The sequence below is a fragment of the Eptesicus fuscus genome, chromosome 11 (assembly GCF_027574615.1).
Source record: "Eptesicus fuscus isolate TK198812 chromosome 11, DD_ASM_mEF_20220401, whole genome shotgun sequence".
Taxonomy (NCBI): domain Eukaryota; kingdom Metazoa; phylum Chordata; class Mammalia; order Chiroptera; family Vespertilionidae; genus Eptesicus; species Eptesicus fuscus.
Window position 1 is genome coordinate 22,497,680 of NC_072483.1, and position 23,803 is coordinate 22,521,482.

At 33.1% G+C, this 23,803-nt stretch overlaps 1 protein-coding gene across 1 annotated transcript in view; it reads right to left on the reverse strand.

Moving 5' to 3' along the window:
• LRP1B (LDL receptor related protein 1B) overlaps positions 1-23,803 on the reverse strand; it is a 1,704,605-nt gene that overhangs the window by 471,925 nt on the left and 1,208,877 nt on the right. The window contains exons 33-35 of the mRNA XM_054723549.1: positions 22,251-22,391; positions 17,269-17,394; positions 15,336-15,467 (exon numbers count right to left, since the gene is read on the reverse strand). Of these exons, the coding sequence (XP_054579524.1) occupies positions 15,336-15,467; positions 17,269-17,394; positions 22,251-22,391 (399 nt within the window). The remainder of the gene's footprint in view (positions 1-15,335; positions 15,468-17,268; positions 17,395-22,250; positions 22,392-23,803) is intronic.

Genomic DNA, 23,803 nt, shown 5'->3' on the forward strand with positions numbered 1-23,803 from the left:
TCCCATGATATCTGAATTGATATAAGTATATAAAAATAATACTTAAAAACTATTTCCTCCCAGAAAATCTTCAAGTACAACTGATTCCAAGAAGCTCATAGTTTCAAGTTTCCTCTCAAATATTTGCCACACACCTGAGAGATTTAAATTCCAGTTTAAGGATGTAGCATTTCCATTAATAAAACCAAACTTTGATATTCCACATTTGTCAATAAAAAGAGATTCTCTACTAGGAGAAAGATGTTTAAACCATGCTGTTCTTACTCTTGCCCCTCAGATTCATTGTCCTCTCTGGAATCTTTCTATGAACAAAGCTACACCACCATTGGAGTCTCAGAAAAACCATTACTAATTACAACAGAATAAACTAATGCCCATATAAGAGACATATATAGTAGCAACAGAAGCAGAAGGAGTGTATTGTTACAGAATATATTAATCTGGATAGAAAAACATATTATGTAAGAATACTAAACAACCACTAAATGGGCAGAACTGTACTAAGTCTAATTATAGGAAATAACTAATTAAAGAGCCATGTTTCAGAATTTATTCTTTAATGAACAGTGTGTGTGTGTGTGTGTGTGTGTGTGTGTAATTTGCTCCAGAAAAATTGTATAAGTATATCAAATATTCCTTTTTAATAGACTATTTTTAGAGCAATTTTAGGTTTACAGCAAAATTGAGGGCAAGATAAGAGAGATTTCCCACATATCACCTGCCTCAACACAACCTCCCCACTATCAAAATCCCACACCAGAGTGGTACATTTGTTTCAATCAAGGAACCTACGTTGACACATCATCATAACCCAAAGTCCAGAGTTTACATTAGGCTTCACTCTTGGTGTTGTATATTCCACGGATTTGACAAATGAATAATGACATGTATCAACCATTATGTATCACACAGGGTGATTCTGTTACCCTGAAAATCCTCTGTGCTCGACCTATTCATCCATCGCTTTCCATGCACTATTGACAATTACTGATCATTTTACTGTTGCCATAGTTTTTCTAGAATGCTGTATATATTAAATCATTTCTTCACTGTGATTTTAGAATAGTGTAGTCATAGACACATTTTTTTTCAATTTTAGATAAATATTTAAAAGTATAGCCAAATTATGTAATTTACAGCCAAGTGCATTTTAATTTTATAGCTGTGATAACCAATTATATAATCTTCGTGCACTCATTTAATGTCTGTAGTAAATTAAACTTCAAAATCCTATCCCACTTCATAAAGACAATATTAGTCATCTCCCTAAAAAAGATATTATTTAAATTAAGGTTTACCCATTTGTTCTCATATTTCTTGCATAAATTATATGAAAATGCTTGTTCAGACAAGTGGACCTAATCCCCAGTGAAGCAAACGTAACTGGTAAAAATTATATATTTTTAAAAAATTAAATTATCTCAAAATTTACCTAAGGGTGTATGGTAAATAAATAACTAAATATTAAGAAAATCTACCAAATCTTGGTAAAAAACAGTTTCTCCCTCCATCTTCCCAATTGAGCTTGATGGGAGATCTAATGTGGGCAGGAGTGGAGAGGAGGATGAGGTTCTCTTTCTCCTTGGCTCTCACCAGGAAAGACAGGACACCAGCCTTTCTCATACTCTCTTAGTTCCCACCTCATTCAGCTCTCCTCCCCTTCTCACCTACCTCCCCCATCCCCCTTCATAAAGGGAAGGTTCTGCTGCTTTAGGGCAAAAGCTCCAAAACAAGAAAGACAAGCCTGAGGCAACAGTGTACCCACTACCAGGTTCAGTGACTGAGATGTTATCCAGGTGGAGAAAGAGACCATAAGAATAGAAAATTCAAAAACTCTCTGCAAAGTAACTATTTTAAACAGAGTGTGAAGGAGTTCAAGTCCAAGTGTGTTATCTAAAACAATAGAGATTTTGTTGAAAGCTATTAAGAGGAGGCTTTAGCCACAAGCTAAACAGTAGGCCAACTAGCTGACCAGACAAAAACATGGAAATGTAAATCAAAGAAGAACCTTCCTGGAGTCCTACAAAACCTCAAAAAAAGACTGGTCTCAGAAACTATCCCTGCACAAAACTGAACTGTATCAGTGAGGAGCAATTTATGTCAGAAGGAACTGTCAAAACATTAAAGCATTCAGCAAGCCTTTAGTGAACTCTAACATATGGGTTTGATAGCAAATAGAAGATCAAACTCAATAAGATTAAAATCATATAAATTTATTTTCTCTGACTACAATGGAGTTGAATGACAAACGAGTAATAAACAAAAAATCGAAAAATTTACGAATATGGGGAAATAATACCTCATTCTCCTAAATAATGATTGAGTCAACAACAAAAAATTACAATGAAACTTAGAAATTTGAAATGAATGAAAATAGACTCAACATGACAAAACTTATGAGGTCAAGATCAAGTAATTCTTAGAGGGAAATTTCTAGCTGTATATGCATACATTAATAAATAAATATCTCAAATTAATAACTTTCCAACTTAGTACTAAAAAATAACTTCAAAATAACCCCCCCAAAAATAATAAAACAAGGAAATGATGAAAATTAGAGTAAAAATTTAAAAATACAGATAAGAATATAATACCATTCTTGGATTAGGCAATGGTTTCTTAGATAAAACATTAAACACAACAAAAGAAAAAAAAGATAAATGGGACCTCATTAAAATTTGAAACATTTATATTTCACACTACGTATATTGAAAAAGTGAAAAGACAACCACAGCATGGGAGAAATATTTTGCACTTCACATACTTTAAAATGGACTTTATTTAGATTATATAAAGAACTCTAGCAGCTCAACATAAAAAACAGAAAACAAAACTAAATTAAAACAAATTTCAGTTAAAATAATGGGAAGAGGATCTGAATAGACATACAAATGGCCAATAAGCACTTGAAAAAATGCTCAACATCATTAAATGGGTCAGGGAAATGCAAATCAAAACCACACTAAGATCCCATTTCATACCATTAGAGTGACTATAGTATTTAAAAAGACACTGGGGAGGATGTGGAGAAATTGTACACTTCATGAATTGCTGGTAGGAGGGCAAAATATTTTAACAATTTTGGAAAACAGTGTTGCAGTTACCCAAAAGATAAACATAGAGTTACCACATAATCTATTAAGATTATTTCTAGCGCCCAGCGGGCATGGCTCAGTGGTTGAACATCAAGCTATGAACCAGGAGGTCATGGTTTGATTCCTGGTCAGAGCACATGCCAAGGTTGCTGGCTCCATCTCCAGTAGGGGGCGTGCAGTAGGCAGCCAATCAATGATTCTCTCTCATTATTGATGCTTCTATCTCTCTCTCCCTCTACCATCCTCTCTGAAATAAATAAAAATATATTTTAAATAAGTTATTCCTAGCCCTATGCCATAGAAAAATAAGAATAAATACCCAGACCAAAACTTGTACATGAATGTTCCTGGCAGCTTTAGTTGTAATAATCAAAAAAGTGAAACAACTCAAATGTTCATCAAATGATGGATAAATAAAATGTCATATGTCCATACAATTTAATGTTATCTGGCAAAAAGTAACGAAGTATTGCTATATGCTACAACATGGATGAACATTATGCTAAATAAAAGAAGTCAATCACAAAGTACCACATATTACATGATTCCATTTATATGAAATGTCCAAAATAGGCAAATCTACAGAGACAGGAAGTATATAATTGATTATCTTTTGGCTAGGAAATTAGAAGAAATATGAGAAGCTTTAGTGGATATGAAGTTTCCCTAGAACTGAAAATGTTCTAAAATTAGATATTGGTGTTGGTTGCTCAACTTTGCTAATATATCCCAAGCCACTGACTTCTATATTTTAAATATGTGAATTCTATTAGATGGAAGCTATATATCTCAAAGAAGTTGTTAGTTTCAAAAAAGGAAATTCTATTTTAAGAAATGATCACAAATGATGAAAAAGATTTTTAGCCAAAAATTGGAAACAATCAAAATCTTCAAAAATATTGAAAAGGTAAAAATATTTATGATAAGCCACATGATAGGATCATATACTCCTATTAAAAATAGTATTTAAAATTTGTTAATCATAACATAGAAAGTGTTTTTGTTAGAATGGTAAGCAATAGATGCAAGACAAATTCTTATCAATAAAGATATTATTTATGTATTTAAAATAGCATGAATATTAATATGTCAAAATATTAATAGTCACTGGCTGTATAGTAGTAGTATTAGTAATTTTTATTTCAATTTTGTTTCACATTTCCTAATTTTCCAAGTTTTCTATAATGTACAATTTTAATAAATAATAACTTTTTAATAAATAAAAATAATTATAAATTGAGATCTATCATCAATAAGTGATTGATGAATTAATGGCTATTACTCCACAAACTCATTTTAACAATATTTAATGATAATTGAGTTGCTAGATGCCTACTTTTTCATTTATTCATCTCTATTTTGAATTAATGGGTCTTTAGATAAATATTGAAAATAACTGAGCATGAAAATATACTAATTGCTATCTTTTATTAAAAGTACCTATAAATTCAAATATGAGCCAAGTGACCTCAGTCACTAAAATAGCATGAAAGGAAAACATTGAAATGGAAACAATCATAAGCTATAGTCACATTTTAAATAAGGTTATTGATAAGAGTCACCAATAAATCTTAGCTCATTTTCCTATTCTCCTTAATAATATGTTTAGATGACAAAATACAAATTTTAAATCATTTTATTCAGGATTTAGAAAATTACTTTTTGTATATGATTAGATCCTGAATTACTGTGGAATCATCAATTCTTTTTAGTATCTTTATATTTAATTTGTAAGCAAAGCAGTAACATAATTATGCTCTCTTTTGTAAATATTTACTTTTCTCCTGAAGAAAAGAACAGATTCTATAACACCATCTACTTTCTGTGTTCAAACTATGTACCTTAAATTCTGATTCTGTTCACATAGGTTTTAATGGCTGTTGACCAAGAAAATAGATGGTGTTAAAAAAAAAAATAGCCTGTACGTTGTTACTGTTCAAGCTGTTAATATTGGAAGTTGAATAATCAAAAAACTGGAAGGGACCCAGAGAATTCCTTATTTAAAGAGGTGGTTTGTTTAACTCTTCAAAACACTCCAGAGCCAGAGAGTCACAACCCTCAAGTAATATCATCTAATATTTAATACACTGACAATCAAGTACCATTTCTGCTTCCATCTGAGTTTTTTCCTACTTAATTTACATCTAGCTCCTCTCATTTAAGCCTCGGTAAAAAAATTTTTTTAAATATATTTTATTGATTTTTTACAGAGAGGAAAGGAGAGGGACAGAGAGCCAGAAACATCGATGAGAGAGAAACATCGATCAGCTGCCTCCTGCACACCCCCCACCGGGGATGTGCCCGCAACCAATGCACATGCTCTTGACCGGAATCGAACCTGGGACCCTTCAGTCCACAGACCGATGCTCTATCCACTGAGCCAAACCGGTTTCGGCAGCCTCGGTAAAATTTAATAATAAATAAAACAAATAAAATTTTAGACTAAATAAATAAGTTCTGTTTTGTTTTTAAACATAATTCTAGATGAATTCACCAACAGAATGCTTTGCCCATAGCAAATGATGGAAGAGAACATGCTGTCCTTAGAAGATTTGCGTAAGTGCTCTTGTGCACCACAGTGGACATAGGTAACTGCCAATTGATGCTAAGTACTTCGGAGCTCTCTTTCTGGCCACAAAACTCGAACAGGGACACTTGATGGAATACTAGAACTCATTCTAAGCAACATTAACTTTAGTCAACGGTCAGACTGCATTGGTGATGAAAAAGAAAATAACTACAGATAATTCTGCTGGTGTTTACACATTTTTGTATCCCCTAGGGCCTAGGCAATTCTAGATAAGTACAAGCAATTTCTTTAAAGAGCTTTCCTTAAATATCTTTGGTGTCAGAGAGTTGTCAGTAGAAGATTTAGCGTTAATATTACACGAAGACTTCTTTCAGATACTGGTAAAATTGTAAATGCTGGGTAGAGGGAGTTGTTGGCTTTTGCTGAAGGATTTTTCTGGATGGATGGCCAAAATCAAATTTGGTAAATTCATGACATGAAAAGCTAGGTACTAATGAATGAGATGAACAAGTTAACAGAAAGTAGCTTAATGACAAAGACATTGGGTCTGCTATTACTGAGATTAGTGCTGCTAAACCAGGGGTACACTTCAAAATCAATGAAAACGCATGTTAGATTTGCCCTGCTGTTGGTTTCTCAATCTCGGCACTACTAGTATTTGGGGATGGATAATTCCTTCCTGTCGGAAACTGTTATGTGCATTGCTTAGCCTCTACTCAATAGATGCTCATAGCACCCTTTCAATCACAACAATCAAAAATGTTTCTAGAAATTGACAAATATAATCTGGGGTACACAATCATCCCCAGTTAAGAACCACTGCCAAAAATCTACTAAATTGGTACTTTGTCCTAGGACTATAAATTAGCACTCCTCTGAAGGCTGGCTTTGTAAACCCCACACTAAATGGTTAGATATCTCTGAGCTTGCGCCTTGTATAACATATTTTGTGTTGTGGCAGACATTCTTTCATTCTTGGAATCTCTCTTCACTTTGGTCTTACTCTAGCATAGTGGCGTAAATAAAACTAGAGTTTGAGGAGTATTTATAAATTAAAATTCTGACTTTGTCCCATTCCATCTTCAAAGGATTAGGCAGATAAATTAAGCATCACCTTCTTTTTTTCTTTTTTCTTTTTTTTTTTTTCCCGCCCAGAGGATTTCTCTAGGTATTCAAGGCTTACTATTTATTGGAGGCAAAATGAGATCAAGACCATGATCCTAGTGTTTCACAATAATTCATCCTTACTTGGTTTAAGCCAGAATACAGAAGTTCTCCATATAGGAGCATCATTGGTCACCCAAATGAATCATCAAGATTTGCCTCTTACAAAGTTATATATAAGGAGAATATGGACAAGAATAATATTGTGATAAACAGCCTCAAATGTGGCCACTAATGATCCCTACTACCTGATATTTAGATCAGACTCTAATCACTTCCCTTTGAGAACTGGCTAGACCTAGCTTCTAATAAACAGAATATGCCAAAAGTGATGACATGTCACTTCTGAATTGGGATACAAAGGTCTGGCTTCTGGTTTGTGTCTGTCCCCCAACTCTATTGTTCATTAGCTCTAAGGGAAGCTGACAGTCCTGAGGTGAACTATATTATGGAAAGGCTCACATGACAAGAAACTGAGGTCAACAGCTAGTGAGGAGCTATGACCCCCTGTTGAATAGCCCACAGGAAACTGAATCTGGACAACAGTTGGAAATGGATCCTCCCCTAGTTGAGCCTTCTGATGAAACAGTAAGTATGGCCAATACCTTGATTGCAGCCTTATGATGCACGTAAGCTGACCCATAGAAGGTATAATATGTATTTGTTGCTTAAAATTGTTAAATCTTGATAGTTTCATTATACAGCAATAAATAACTAATACAAACAGTGGAATAAATGATTTTTTTCTCCTCCTTTCACTGATGATGATAATGATCATCTCTCTCATTCTCCTTTCAGATGAAACTGTACTATTAAATTCTGCACCTAAGCTTAGCAGGGATATTCCTACAGTTAAATCACCATTCCTCCAAACCCTGAGATCTCATATTGCCTATATATTTTCCCCAATAATGATTATAATATTATTAAAATTTTCCATTTCAAAGATGAAATGGGACAATAATTATGAAATTATTAAGGGTCTCATGTTGATTACTCCACTACTGATTGTTCAATTCATGACTTATGTCAATCTCAACAACCCAAATGTAATTCCTGAATACAGAATTTAATTTGGGCATCCTAAAGCTACCAACTCTCTTTGGCATATGTATCTCATTCCAAAACCCAGTTTTTTTCATTGTTAAAATAGTCACCTTCCTCAAGAGATTGTTTTGATGAATTAAATTGCATAAATACATACAATCTTTCAAACCTTATTTCTATATAATGTAGCAAGTGCTCAATAAATATTTAGATTTTTTTGATGGCCCTGGCCAGTGTGGCTCAGTTCATTGAGCTCAGTCCCATGCACCAAAGGTCGCCAGTTTGATTCCTGGTCAGGGACATGCCCTGGTTGTGGGCTCTATCCCCAGTAGGGGTCAGGCAGGAGGCAGCAGATCAATGTTTCTCTCTCTCTCTCTCTCTCTCTCTCTCTCTCTCTCTCTCTCTCTCTCTCTCTCTCATCAATAAAAGCATATTTAAAATTTACAAAAATACATACTTTTTGATGATGTTATTTTAATTTCTTGCTCTTCCAAACCCTGTTTTCTTAACCCACTTGCAGATAATTAGTCCCATTTCTAGGCTTTCTACTTCAGTCCTGTTCTAAATATTCTAAAGAATTCTTAGAAATAATTAGTCCACTTTCCAAGTCCCCAAAAGGATCTACTTACTACTTACTACCTCTGAATAAGAATAAGGCCAAAGATAAAAAGGAATTATGACCAGTCCAAAAATAAATTAAATAACTCTTCTTTTTCTCTATTAACTAGAAAACTGGCTGCTTGATTAAAAACTAATGACCACCAATCTTCAAAGCTGAATCATAGCTATTTTTTTAAAGAAAGCTTTTCAAACAGAAAAATAGACTAATAGATCCTTGGTTTTCTTAAAATGGAGAAAATACACTTTTCCAATGTTAAAGTTGCACTTAATACTAAGAGCATCAATGTACCTAAGGTAAAGAAGACCTCTTCATTATCACTTAACATGTCAGATTACTCCACTACTGATTGTTAAGTTTCTGGGTAAAGTTTCTGGAAACAAACAGGTGCCAATCTATTGTCTAAGACATAAAGTACAATGTAATTTGCAAAACACCCAAAAGGTTAAATTATCCATAAAATATGTTCTTCAGATATCTTTAGTGATGCTTTAGTTGGATTTATCATGTTGAATTAATGTACTGGGTTTTGCTCAAACACACTTAGTAAAATAACTTGCCAATCTCTTAGCAACTACTAATAACTTACTGTGAAGTAGCATAATTAATATTTTTGAGATTAGGGTTCCTGGTAATGGAGTTTTGATAAAGAAAAGAGTAGAGATAGAGTGTCAGATTGTGAATGTAGCTCTGCTAAAGAGACTACTGGGCAGCTAAAAAAATATAGCAGCATAGAGTGACTCAGGAAAGGGGAAAAGAAAGGGACATAAATACAGCCTGGATGTGTTCCATGTAAATTAGTCTAAAGCTGGTGCTGAGACTTTTCAATTTCATGATGAGAGCTAACTTCTTGAGAAAGATGTTTCATGAGACTTAAGTGGTTGTCTCAACAGAGAAAATAATATATATCCCAAATACGTTGACCAAGACTTTAATCTTAAAAGGCCATCAATGTGAATTTTCTGGGGATTTTGGTTTTGAGTTACCTATTGGAGAATCCAGATGTCTAAGAGAACATTGGTCATTTTTTGTCTTATTTTATTTTTTAGGTCCGGGGTTCAGAAATTATCCAAAAAAGATTTGTGAGATATTTCCAATAAGTTGCTTGAACTATAATGCCTTGTTCTATGTATATTTATGATATTTGTTTCCCAAAAAAATGTTGAAAAGTTGTTTTTTTCTAGTGGTAGTTAGTACTTCACATCTTAATAGATTTACTGGATATGCCCATCTATAAGCACATACAGATTGTTCACATGATCTGAAACTACAGTCTTGAAGCAAGTTTGACATGACAACACCAAGTATTGGTTCACTGTCCCAAGAACAAGAAGAAATTGAATCAGCCCTTGAAATGCACTTTGTAACCAAGGGAATGATTTTTATAAGATTGAAAAAATGTCCCAAAGCAACAGTATTATATTTCTTAAGATATTATTGTTACTGACATAAAAAAGACTTCTTTCTAAAATTTTTCTGTGGCCTTGGTTGATGACAAAGGGGTTACTAGAAAATTTTTACAAATAGCTGTTTTTTAAGCCTCCAGGCATAGAAAAAAAGAGACTCTGACTTGAGTGTCACCTGTTTCAATTATTAAATGGGTTTTAAGTGTAGAGGATTCAGTATATAAATCAAAATAAAACATGATCTTCTACCAGCCAAAATTTACAGAAATGCAATGTCATTTCATCAGGTCAGAGGAACAACGGCTTAAATAAAATTTGTTTCATTGCTTACAAATGCAAGATGGCATAGTGTAGAGAATTAGAAGTAGAATATTCCATTTTTATATAGCCCTTGGATCTTTTTAGGTTCCAGTTTCCTTATCTGTAACATGAAGGGATGCTGCTTGATGTTATCAAATGTTCCTTCTAGTTCTAACATTCAAAGCTATATGTAAAGGTTGTGGGACTATTAAGAAGAGAGTCTTTCATGTAAATAGCTGACATTCAACTGTGACAATATGGCAAACATATTTTGTCACACAGCTTCCTTCAGTGATTATTTTAATAGATGTTATTTTTTTAGAGTAGTTTTAGATTCACAGCAAAACTGAGCAGAGTTCCCACACACCCTTTCTTCTCCAGCACACATAGCTTCCTCTACTATCAACTCCCCACATCAGACTGATATATTTGCTATAAGTGATGAGCCTACATCGACATATCCATAGGTTTAGATTAGGATCTATAGTTTACATTAGAGTTTACTCTCCGTGATGTACATTCCATGGGTTTTAACAGATATATAACGACATGTTACTTCAGTGTTTTCATTTCTTAATAGCTAGATCACTATGTGATGGTGTAAAAGGCATTAGAATATTTCTCCATAGTGAGTGCCAAGGAATGACATTCAAATAAAGATCTTTGGATGCAATTAAAAAATCCCTATAGATCACCCACTTATGCATTACCACAGAAACATTCTTTGTTTACCTTTATCCTCCACAGCAATTGAGCTTTTATATCCTAAAGGTAGCAGATAGTAATCAATATTTGTTAACAGAGTTGGATAACTCATATTTGAACAATAGAGATTAAAGATAAAAAATAATATAAGCTTGAAAATATTAGATAAATAACATTATCTAAGGATAAGTTCCTTTATTCAAGTCATATTCTATTATATAATTATTATGAAAAGTCATAAATACCCCCAAGGTGGGAGTGGGAGAACTGAATAAAGCATTACTTACTGAAGATCACATTACTGACCAGAGCAATGGGCTTTGTTTTAAGGCTTTGCTCCTCAGGAAAGGATATTGTTTAAAGCATCAAACACAGTAATAATTCATCAGAAAGACTATCAGCAAGCAGGCAAGGATTTTCAAAGTTTAGTATGTTTTCCAGTGTAATAGGACTTTTCCAGTGAAGTTATCAGAATGCTTTGAACATTTTAAACCTAGCCACAGGGTCTTCTTTTTGCTGTGGATAGTATCTACAGTAGAATTGCTTCATCTGTTGTGTGAAATCCTTTTACTGCAGAATACTTTAATTCACTAGGACCAAAACCCAGCAAGGTTCAGGTTTGTTTGTCCTTCTGAAACGTACAGGTTTCAACAATATATTTCTCTCTCCTTGGAAAATGTGGTAATGAAATAGTATTACATAAATTATGATAGTTATACTTAATAAGTGATCCTCTTTCTCACCATGTCCTCATTATGATTAGAATAAGGGCCAACTGTGCCCTTTCAATTTGTCATCATTATTTTTGATTAATCATAAGTAGAGATTACATCCCTGAGATAAACGTCATTAAAGAAAGAAAAGGAAATAAGATGTCTGCAAAATAGAGAGAGAACATATAATCAGGTAAACCATAAAGCCCCTGGTTAAAAAAGATAAATAAAACTGAGGTTTACACATCAAATTTTGTTTTTGCCATCTCTCTCAGGAGCAATCCCGTTATTTTCCTTCCTCCCACCCTGAAGCAACTTCACTCTACAAAGTTGCAGAGCTTGTATATTGTCTATAATAAATTACAAATCAAGTTGCTGATACTTATTTTGATTCTAATATATTTTCATGAGACACAATTAGTAAAGGATTAGACTGTAAGGGAGATGAAAGCACAAATGTATGTAAAGTTGTTGAAAACTCTTGATATCTCCATTATCATCATCATCATCATCATCATCATCATCATCATCATCTAGTTGGTTCATTATCTAAGCACACTGTCTAGCTAGCCTCTTAGGTTTACATTTAATGACTTCAAAAGCTGGTAATTTTGCTTAATCATTCCTTAAATATCTGCTCTACAGACTATTCATTAACATTATTAAGTTAATTTCACTAGGGAAATTTACTAACTTACTTTTTCTTGAACATTCTAATTTTATATGACTATTGTAATTTTATATGCTTATATAATTTTATATTTAGAACTGAGTTTTTAAAAATAATTTCTCTCCAGAAATGAAATTTTAAAATATGGTGGGCACAAAATGAACATGGAGTCTTAAACAATAACTGGTAATATTTCTGATGAAAAACTACATTGACACCATTTGTTGAAGAGGCTTTCCTTTCTCCATTGTATGTTTTTTTACTTCTTTGTAAAAAATTAGTTGCCTATGTAAGGGTGGGTTTATTTCTAAGCTCTCAATTCTGTTCCATTGGTCTATGCATCTATGTTTCTGCCAATATCTTCCTGTTTTTATTATTGTAACTTTGTAGTATAATTTGAAGTAAGGGGAGTTTAACACTTCCAGCTTTGTTCTTTTTTCCCGGGATTACTTTGGCTATCCATACAAATTTGAGGATTATTTTCTGTTTCTTTGAAAAAAAAATCCATTGGAGAGACATACAGATAGCCAACAGGCACATGAAAAGATGCTCAACTTCACTTATCATCAGAGAAATGCAAATCAAAATGACAATGAGATATACCCTCACACCTATCAGAACGGCTATTATCAATAAGACAAAAATAACAAGTGTTGGAGAGGATATGAAGGAAAGGGAATCCTGATGGAAATGTAAATTGGTACAGCCTCTATGGAAAACAGTGTAGAAGTTCCTAAATAAATTAAGAATATAGCTGTCATATAGTCCAGCAATCCCTGTTCTTGGTACCTAGCCAAAACATTGGGAAACATTTATTCATAAAGATATATAGGTACCCCTATGTTTAATGCAGCATTATTCACAATAGCCAAGACATGGAAGCAACCTGAGTGTCCTTTGATGGATGACTGGATAATTAAGATGTGGTACATATACACAATGAAATACTGCTCAGCCATAAAAAAATGATGAAATATTATGATTTGTGAAAACACGGATAGATCTTGAGAGTATCATGCTAAGTTAAATAAGTCCAATGGAAAAGGACAAGAACCATGTGATTTCAGTCATATGTGGGATATAAGACAGAAAGCAACAAATGAACTAACAAAACAACAAAGTCATTGACATAGAAAATAGGATGGTGTTTACCAGAGGAAAAGGGAGGTAAGGAGAGGATGAAGAACATAAAGGAGGCCATAGATATGCTGATGGAAGGAGACAGGGCTTTTGGTGGTGAGCACACAATGCAATATACAGATGTTGTATTATACAATTGTACACCTGAAACATGTAATGGAATTAACTAATATTACCCTAGTAAATTTAAATTTAAAGAAGAAAACCTACCTTAAATTAAAATAATTTATTATGATATTAGTAATTATTGGGACTTTAGAAACAGGGAGAGAACTATTTAATGCAAATAAAATGATCCTGTATCATAGCACATTATATGAAACTTAAAACCTTGAAGAGTGAGATCAACTTATACAAATAATCAGTTTACCCTTAAGAAACAAGAAATTTACTGAAGATCTAATCAGGACAGTTAGACCAAATGCCTTATTTTAATATTTGTACCTCATAGAAATGTGTCCAATACTTTCAAAAATCATTACAGATTCTTTAAAACAAATAAGTGATACCAGCTAAAACAAGGGATGATGTGTATTTAGTAAAAACATTATGCATATCTACATAAATCTTTTTAAGAAGTTCAAATTTTCTCAGTTTTGTGCTTACTAAATCCTATGTAACAAAATTTAAAGAATAAGATGCATGTAAATAAAAGGCAAAGTAGATTATGCATGGCAGGGTAGTGAGACTTTCATGAATAATAAGGTTTAATTAAACAGCCTTGTTTGATCAAAAACCACACCGTGATTTTGGCAAAAATAACATAGTACTCAGTAAAATAAGCTATGTCTGTCCATATTTCTTTTTGGAAAAAGCCCTTTTTTAAAAGTAGAATGTTCGCCTCTATTTAATTCCAAACATTTGGTACAAAGCAATTTAATTAAGAGAAGTCATCTTTGAACCATTTGTGAAGTTTCCTAGTAATTCATTAATTTGTAGCCAATAACTTCATTAACACAAGATTAAACAAAATGTATTGGAACTGGGGAAAAATAAGCTTACTACTAAGGGAGCCCACATGCTAATGCTTAAGGATTTTTTAAAATTATAAATCAAAGAACTATTTGTTTCTAATATTAGATATAATTAAGACTTTAGAAAAATATGGAACATGCATGTACTTCTTCAACACTAAAACATTAACTCAGAAAGCATATGATTTTGTTGGGTGAGAGGTGAAGACATTTGCTTTTATAAGTTTAAACCCTCATTTGTAGAATAATAAATCTGAATATCATGAGAGAAGCATATCCAATGCTTATAATATCTGAATTTAGCAATTAGCATCAAAACACTTGTTTATTTCAACAAATTTAAAAGTTTCTACCATGAATTCCCAATCATTATTTTTTATTAGCCACAGCAAAATGTTAGTGTCTAATCTGCTTTCTTTTACTGTTTGTTAAAACAAGAAAATAATGTAAAATCTGACTTCAAAATGATACATACTAAACTGAAAAGAAATTTAAAATGGCTTAGAATTTTTAATTGTTTTCATTATTTGGATTTCATTTGCTACCACCTCTATTATAATATAAGGTAATCACATCCTAAAAATATTTTAATAATATTATGTTTTAAGTATGTAAAAAAATGTATATATATATATATATATATATATATATATATATATATAATTAGATAAAAGTAAAAGTCTTATTTTATTTGGGGAAAAAAAGAGAGAGAAATAAAAACGAAGCAACCAAATGCCAATCATGATGTTTTCATTCATTTGCAAATCAAATGCTAAACTTTAGAATTATACTTTTTTTTTTACTTCAGGCAAAACATATTTAGAACAATTTGTATTTGGCTTAAAAATGCATCTCTAATTTGCTGTCTTATTCCTCCTTTTGATTATCAGAGTATAAATTGTCTAATTCCCATTGTGTTTAATACAGCAAGTGGAAACATTATATATAAATTATGAATAAAAAGCTATCTACCTGCATGGAAATCTATTCCCACAGCAAAAGAGGTTCCAGATATAGGCATCAACGCATCCATTTTGTCACTTGGTTCCAGAGGTATTCCCCTGATTCCTTCGTGGACAGAGTACATAAGAAATGACTCTATACCTAATTGGAAGCAAAAAAAGAGAAAAGTCCAAAATGAGTAAACATCAAAATCATTCATTAGCACTGTTTTGTTTTTGTTTTTAATTTTAGAGGATGTTTATTAAGCTGGGCACAGTGAAACAAAGAGGGGCTGGGGAAATGAGCCTAGGCTGGGCTGCTCTGACTAAGGACTCAGAGAAAAGGGGGCCTTGGGGACAGGGTCTGGGGGGTTGCCCGGGATGCGTCGCCAGTGTCCATTGCTGCTCTGGTTGTAAGCCTCCTGGGTCCCTTAGAGGCTAGGAGATGTGTGCCTGTGGGGGAAGAAGGGGTGGGGGGGGGGAAGGGCGAGGGGCGGCTCCTGGGAAGGAGAGCACTTCCATTAGCTCTATTTTTAATGATCCACATTTCTTTCATAAAATAATATGTTTTCATCCACCTCCCCTTTTTCCACTGTATGCTACATTTCTGACAAGTTAAAAGGTAGTTGGATTAGTTGTTCTAGAACTTGAGGAAACGCCAGCATCTCCTGGAGGAATTGTTAAAGCCAATCCCCTGACTCTAGCCCAAGGGGCTGAGAATGTGAATTGCTAAGAGGTAGGGAAGATGCTGCTGATGTGGGAACCATAAACAGTGAGGCAGGTAATACTTGAAAGCACACTTGGCCTCACAACCAAAATTCACCCTCTTCTCAAAAGCCCGAGCATCTCCTTGCTTATGTATGACAATAGATCTTGATTGTAGATAACTGTATCAGTTACCTTTCTAATAGACTTCTTAAATCTCTTTAAAACCAGAAGCACACCAAGTGCTCAATTTTTGCTAAGATTTTGTTTTTTCAGTATCAAAAGTATGTCCTATGAAAAGCACACATATGTACTAGTAAGGTGACTACCAGAAGTCCTCATGATGAAGTTTATGAATTTTTCTAATATGCCAGAAATTGTTAATATATGCAGATTTTCTTACTAAAACAAAAATTCCTAAGTTTAGATATGTCTTCACCACGGCATAGCTGTGTGACTTGGACAAGTTGGTTAATTTTCTGTGATTCAGGTTCCTCATCTCTAAAAAACGGAAACAAGAAATCTACTTCACAAAGTTATTATGAGGATTCTGTGAATTAATGTGTTAAGGTACTGAGAGCAGTGCTTGCACATGAGTGCCCCATGAATATATGATTTAAAATGAAATATATGCTGGTATTAACATACATATTTATCATAAAAATTTGAAAAATTTTAAAATAAAATTAAGTTATAATCACTGGATAAAAAGATTATTCTAGAACCAAAGCTCTTTGGGACTAGTAGAACTAGAGTCTATGAAATAAAAAGCAAAAAGATATATTTATTAACTTCCTGTTCTTCTGAACCATTCTCCCACAGTTAAGCAAACCTGAGAATTTACATGGTCTCTGGTACTTTCTCGTAAATAGTTGAAAGAAAGTAAATATAAACTTTTGTTTTGTTTTGTTTTTTACTTTCAAATAAACTACATCCCAATTAGATTGTAACTGTAGCAAACCAACCACTGTTTTTTACCTATTTTCAAGTTTCAGGTGGCTTCGACTGGATTTGGTTAAAGGTGTGATAATAAACTGTAGTTCCTGAAAATAAGTGAAAACTTAGAAAGTTTCACAAGAACAGAGATACTGAAAATATTGTAGGTACATTTGAAATTCTACATATGGTACTTATTAGGGCACCACTGTCCTAATAAAAAGCTAATATTATTGTTTTCTAATTTTTATCTGATTTTGGTTGCCTAATATCTGCATGGATGAGTAAATGCATCAGAACTAAGATTTTTCAAAACCTTATACCTTGACATGACATGCGGTTCTTCTGGAGATAATATCCCACCGTACACATGCAAGTCCTTGTAGTTTCTGAGGTTGGTAAACAAAGCTGAGAGCATCCACCATTATTTAGCTTGCAGGAATTGCTGCCTGAATTGATGGAAAACAAAGGAAAGTAACAAAATTAAAATATTAATAATGATAATAATAATATCATTTGAACAAATACTTTGCTATTAATGATTTCTAAATGCAATTGTTTTCTATTGAATAATTTCAAATTGAACAATTTGAAAACTGCCCTTCCAAAAAGGTAAGTGGAGATTTAGAATATGGCATAATGATTATAGACAATAATAATATAATTAATTTATAGTATCAATTTAACTTGCAATACAATTCAGTGTTGCTAAGACCAGATATTCATTGTTCCCACCACACACATACACAGACACACACAGACAAAAAGGTAATTATGTGACATGATAGATGTGTTAGCTAAAGATACAGTGGTAACCATATTGCAATATACAAATATACCCAATTAACACACTGTACACCTTAAACTTATATACTGTTATGCCTCTATTGTATCTCAATAAAAATAAATAAAGTCATTAAATATTTTAAGTAAAGAGAGATATATGAGGAGATTCATAGTTACAGAACAGCAAAAGAAAATTGATTTGCCATGAATACTGTCATAGACCTTTGTAATATTTTAAGATCACATAAACCAGGAAATCTTTATATTTTTACTTCTAAATTTTATTTACAACTCTACAGGTACTTCCTTTTCAAGAAAACTTTAATCAAATGTCTCAAATAAATAGATGTTAAATTATATTATTAACTCAACTCAATGATTATGCCATTGAAAGAAAGGAGGCATATATAAATTGGATTAATTTTTTGAAAGCAAGAGAATAAATTTTGCCATTCCTAGAAACATAATTCTCCCAAAATGTGTTTAAAGCACACCCTCTAATAGTCATCTAATTAACTGGCATATTAACTTTTGTATTTGTATGTAGTGGCAAAGACAAATATTAGTCAGGTAATCACAGATAGGCATTCTATGAAAATGTTCCATTGCATTTACTAGATTCAGTGTGTTAGTTAAAGCTGATAGAGTAAAGTTAAGTAATTTACAATCTTACCTAGTAAGTTTATCAAATATTCAATTTTTATAACAATTTTATTATTCTAAGACATGTAATGTCATTTACTGGATGTACAAGCTCTGATATGAAGTAAATCCAGTGAGAATTACAAAGCATGATGAAAGCTATATATCAATATTGCTCTATGGATAATTCAAAGTACCAATGCAATTCATTATTTCTGCTCTCCTGAAGTAAAGACAGTCTGATGGGATTTAATTGTCAATCAAACCTGTCATGAGTTCTGTCATTTTTGAAGTATGGAATACCCTCAATTTGGGAGATTTCTCATCAGGAGATACCATATTCTCCGCTCATTTCCTATAGCAGCCAGTTCAGTCAATGTTGAACTCCATCTTACACAGGTCCTCATAGTAGGATTTGAGTTGGCTGGAACTTTCAAAATGATTACCTTTATCCTATATAATAAAGAGCTAATATGCTAATTAGACAGAACAGCAGAACAACCCTCAGGACAACCTTCCGGACGAAGGCAGGGCTGCGAGGGCCAAGCCTCCTGCATGAATTTCGTGCATAGGGCCTCTAGTCTCTATATAAACTAACAAAGATTAATGGACTTACTCCTCTTTTTCCCAAGCTGACATAACACTAAGGTAAAGTTTCAGATCTCTGATTATTTTAGTAATATTTACACATTTATAATAATGCTATACTGACAATACACACATTTCATTTTATAGAAAGCATGTATGTAGGAAGCAGTTATAGGGTTAAGCCTCGGACTGACCTGCTGGCAAAGTCGCAAACAAGTCCCAGCTTGGAGGGCTCAGTCCTCTAAGCATAATTAAGCTTGATCTTGTGACTGCTCCCTAGATCTTTCCTGGGTAGCTAGTGGGCTGTGGGAGGGGCAGCAAGTGCTGCCAAAACAAGTGAAACTTACAACAACATAGTAGATTACCTTGTTTGTCCCTGATTATAATAAAGCACCAGCTTTGCAGGCTGGATCTGTTCCGTGGCCTCAGCAAGGCACAGAAAGATCCACCCAGCTCCCAGCTTAATGAATCTATTTCTGCGCCTTGTTTTCTTTATTTCTAATATTTCTCAATCCCTGGTCGCCTCCATTTAGAACCGGTTCGTTCATCTCTCTTGCCACGCGGGACGTGGAAAAGGGAGATCCCCGCCATGTTTGGCCCCAGCCGCATCAGGCCCCCGCACATGTGAATGTATAGTATGTTACCACAAGGCCAATCTAGAGGAATATGCATTGGGATACGGATTTATTTCAACTTTCACAAAAGACTGAAAAACAGGGGAGTGATTGACAAGTAATGCTTAACTATAAAATTTGAAGAAACACCAAATGGAGAGAAGAAAAAAATAAGGGACTTGAAGAAGTAAACAAAAATATATTAAGGAAGAGAATAAATTTATAGAATCAATAGAAAATAAGGGATTATAGAACCTTGATAATATAAAAATATGTAAAAATAAAGTAGCTTTTTTGGGGGGTGCATTTTTTAACACAGTTGGAGTAATAGCAATATATACTATATTATACCAGTATTTATTTTTATAAATAATAAAATTAATCTAAGTGAACAACTATGTTGTGCAACAATACACACTTCATGTATAATTTGTTCAGTCTCTAAGGGAAAATTGATAGTGAAGGAAAGAAAAATTGATAGTGAAGGAAGTAAAAAAAGAAAAGGAAGTTAGTCATTATTAACAATATTTATCTTTGCCTATTAAATATGGATTTGTTACAGGACAAATATTAGAGTAATTTTTAAAAGTGACAACTTAGGTAATAATCATCTAGCAAGTATGAAATACTAGCTTGGCTTAATATTTTGTAATGATGCTGATGTTCCAACCTCATGCCTCAATTCTCTACTGGAGCTAGAAAGTCCACTTCACTACCGAGAAGTCTCAGCACTCCAGTGATCTATGTCAAAAATGATAAATGAAGTAGCTAATTGTATTTTGAAATTCAAAGTGGCAGTAATGTTAACATCTTAAGGAGTCCTAAATTGTCCATATTTCAAACTAATGAAGCTTTTAAGCTACCTGCTGTAATTCTGTTAATGGGATTGTCTTTAATACAGATGCTTTTATCAGCATATTATTCTTTAAAAATACTATTTTCACTGCCTTTAAGCTTACTCATATTATACCATTAATTTCTAATTCCTAGAGGATCTTGTCAGTTTGGTAACACTTTCACAGGCGTAGAATACCCATCTGTATCTATATAACCAAATCCTTAGAAGATAAGATAAATCATGTTACCATGAACAAAATGAGCCAAGAATATTACACTAAAATGTTTCTCCTAGAAACTTTATTGAAACTGTATCTAGAAAAATTAGATATAATATGTTAATTTACAAATTCAAACAAAACATGTACTTGCTCACATTTAGAAAAAGTGAATACAGATTTTTAAAACCCTGTATAGAAATATATTTTTCTGTCTCTCACATTTTCTAATGTGTGTTTTCAGATATAATCTCATCAAGTATAGACTATGAATTGAAGTTTATCATGGTACTATAAGGTTTTATACTTATTTATTGTATTAAAATCCACACAAATATCATGGTATTTTATTGAGTACCAGTGTTTTTTCCCCCCAATTAATAATTTATTCCCCACGACTTGAATGCCAGTTAAGTTGTTTATTTTGATACAGAAAATGTTCCATTGTGAAATTGCTAGTGAAAACAATGCTGCTCATTATTATAGACAATGGCCAACATAAATGTGAGACACCAAATACAGGTTTGTGCTGATGAGTTTGGGTGTTGGTGTCTTCTCAACCATGAAAAGAACAAACACAGTAATCACTTCAGGTGGTTCTTTACAGCAATTGCTTTCTCTTAAAAATGTTTTATTTATTTTAGTTTATGAAAAAGAAACATGATTCCTGCTGTTCCTGTAAAAAAAAAAAAAATAACTTCATGCCCAAATTTGGCCCATGCTCTGTTCAGGGAAAGCAACCATGAATCTGGTCTTCATTTGTCTCTCGATGTGCAGGCCTGGCTCTCAATTGGTATCGCCAACAAATCCTGCCTACTTAGTGGTTGTCAACTGAGTACTGAATTGGTGATCCCCTTGGTTCCCTATTCTTCCCTCTCTCCTCTTTGCTTTGGCCGACATGCCCACCTACCTTAGATACAAAGTACATTTTCTTGAAATTTTTTTCCTAAGACTGAAGATATATGAAGATAACGATTCTCATGGCAGTGACTATATTTTTTTTTTCTCTGAAGGGAGTTCTGCTAATGTCACGGATCATGAAGCAAAAACTAAGAAAGGACTAGCAGGTGCGGGGCTGTCCTGGCTGGCATCTCTGGACTAATTGCCATGTGGGCAATGTGACAAGTCCACCTATGTAAACCATCTGCTAGTTCTCTCACTCCGTGACGCTGCACACCATTTGGACAAGCAAAAACAAAAAAGCAAAATGTTCAGAGCCAATAATGCTGTGCTTTTGGATATGGAATCCTTATGTCGACATAGTCCATTTGAAGCCGACTCGTTCATTCAGTTTCTGGGCTTAATTGTACATTTCATATATTTTGCTGGTATTTCTTTTTTCCTTATTCTTATATTTTGTAATCAAGAACTGAGTAAGACCTGCTTCAAAGACCTGACAACACTATGAATCCCTGGGCATCTCTGCTAATGTTTTGAAAGCTCATTATAGGCCTTATGAAAGTAATTTCTTCAATAGTATTAAGCAGAATTTGCCTTTCACCCCTCTTTTATATTAGAAGAAAAATAGGAACCGTCAATTGTTGAATTGATAAAATAATATAAAAAAAGAGAACATTATATATTCAAAAGGCAGCACAAGCTCATTTCAGTGTGACATACCTTGCTGTGCTGCTTTATCGTACACTTTCATATGAACAACCCCAGAAGTCTTATTTCTCAGGACAGTGGGGTTTCTTCCATCTCTTTTGCTGCAGGTTCCCAGCTGAGCTAAGTTGTGGTCTGCCCACCATAGTTTCTTATCTATAAAAATGAAAAGGTTTTTTTTATGGAACAGATAATCATCTTATTAAATAATAAATAGCTATTAAACTATAATACTTTCTATTTTCTTTTATTATATTCTCAATCTCTGTTTTCTAAGAGAAGCAGCAAAATCACTTTTACCTTTAAAAATGCAAATCATAGTGACATTTTAGTATTTAAATTTTCCTTCTCAAACAAAATACCCAAGCAAGTACAAAAAAGATTGTTCTTTAACTTGTTGTTTAAAGTGTGTAAGCTTTTAATCATTAGTACTTTCCATTACTGGATTCTTTACAGTTATATCAATCTCTTTTAATTTTTTCACAGTTTATGCAAATTGTAATCCTGTACATTATTAAGTCATATTGAGTGCTCACTTAGTAGCAGAGACTCTGCAATGTCCCACAGATAAAAAAAAAATAGTCCTGATCTTCAAGATGCTAGCATTTTACTGAAAATCACACATTTATTATTATATTATTTTATATTGTCATAGCAAACCTGTAAGAAAACTATTACCATTCTCTTTTCATAGATAAACAATATAAGATTCATATACATTAACTTTCTTAATTAAATTTACATATTTTGTCTTCCGTCTATTAAACATGTGCTCTTTCTAAGACTCCAGGCTGAGTGCACCAAACAAAAATTTAAGGTAATTCAATCATTTAAAACAAAGTTCTTAATTTAAAGTTTTTGGATAAATTTTATACTTTTCAACAAGAATCAAATGACAGTTGAGATCAAATCAATTTCTACCTAGAAGTGAAAATAAGGTTATTTATGTCTGTGAACAAAACAATATAGTCTTTACCTTCAAGGGACAATTATTTTCATTTAAATGCCAGGATATTTTGCCTGAACCAAAGCATAGCTTCAGGTATGGCAAGAACAGTAATAATGCAGATGTCACAATAATCATCCCTTCCTGAATCTGATTTCATGCAACGCACAATTCTAAACAGTATCGACAATTCATTCAACTTTCATAATAATTCTACAAGATTAGAACTACTACTATTGAATCATTTTACAGTTAAAAACACTGAGGCAAAGAGAGAGTAAGTAGGTTTCCCTAGATCACAGAATGAATAGTGGCCCCAGGTTATGGTTCAAACACTGATTTCAGTCTCTTAAATTAATCTCCTTTCCATGGAAAAGTTTAGTGTTCTCTCCCTTGACATTCAGATATGGCACTTAAAGTAGGATAGTGAAGTTGAGTAGCCTATTCATTATGCTTTTATTTATACACAAATTTGCATAAGAATAGAGACATCCCCTGTGAATAAAAAAAGGTAGAAATTTTGTCTGGAATAAATATGTGTTTTTGCTTCTATTTCTTCCACTATACCACTGTGATAAAAATGTAGAAGCATAAAAGGTTTAAAAAAATGAACACATATAAT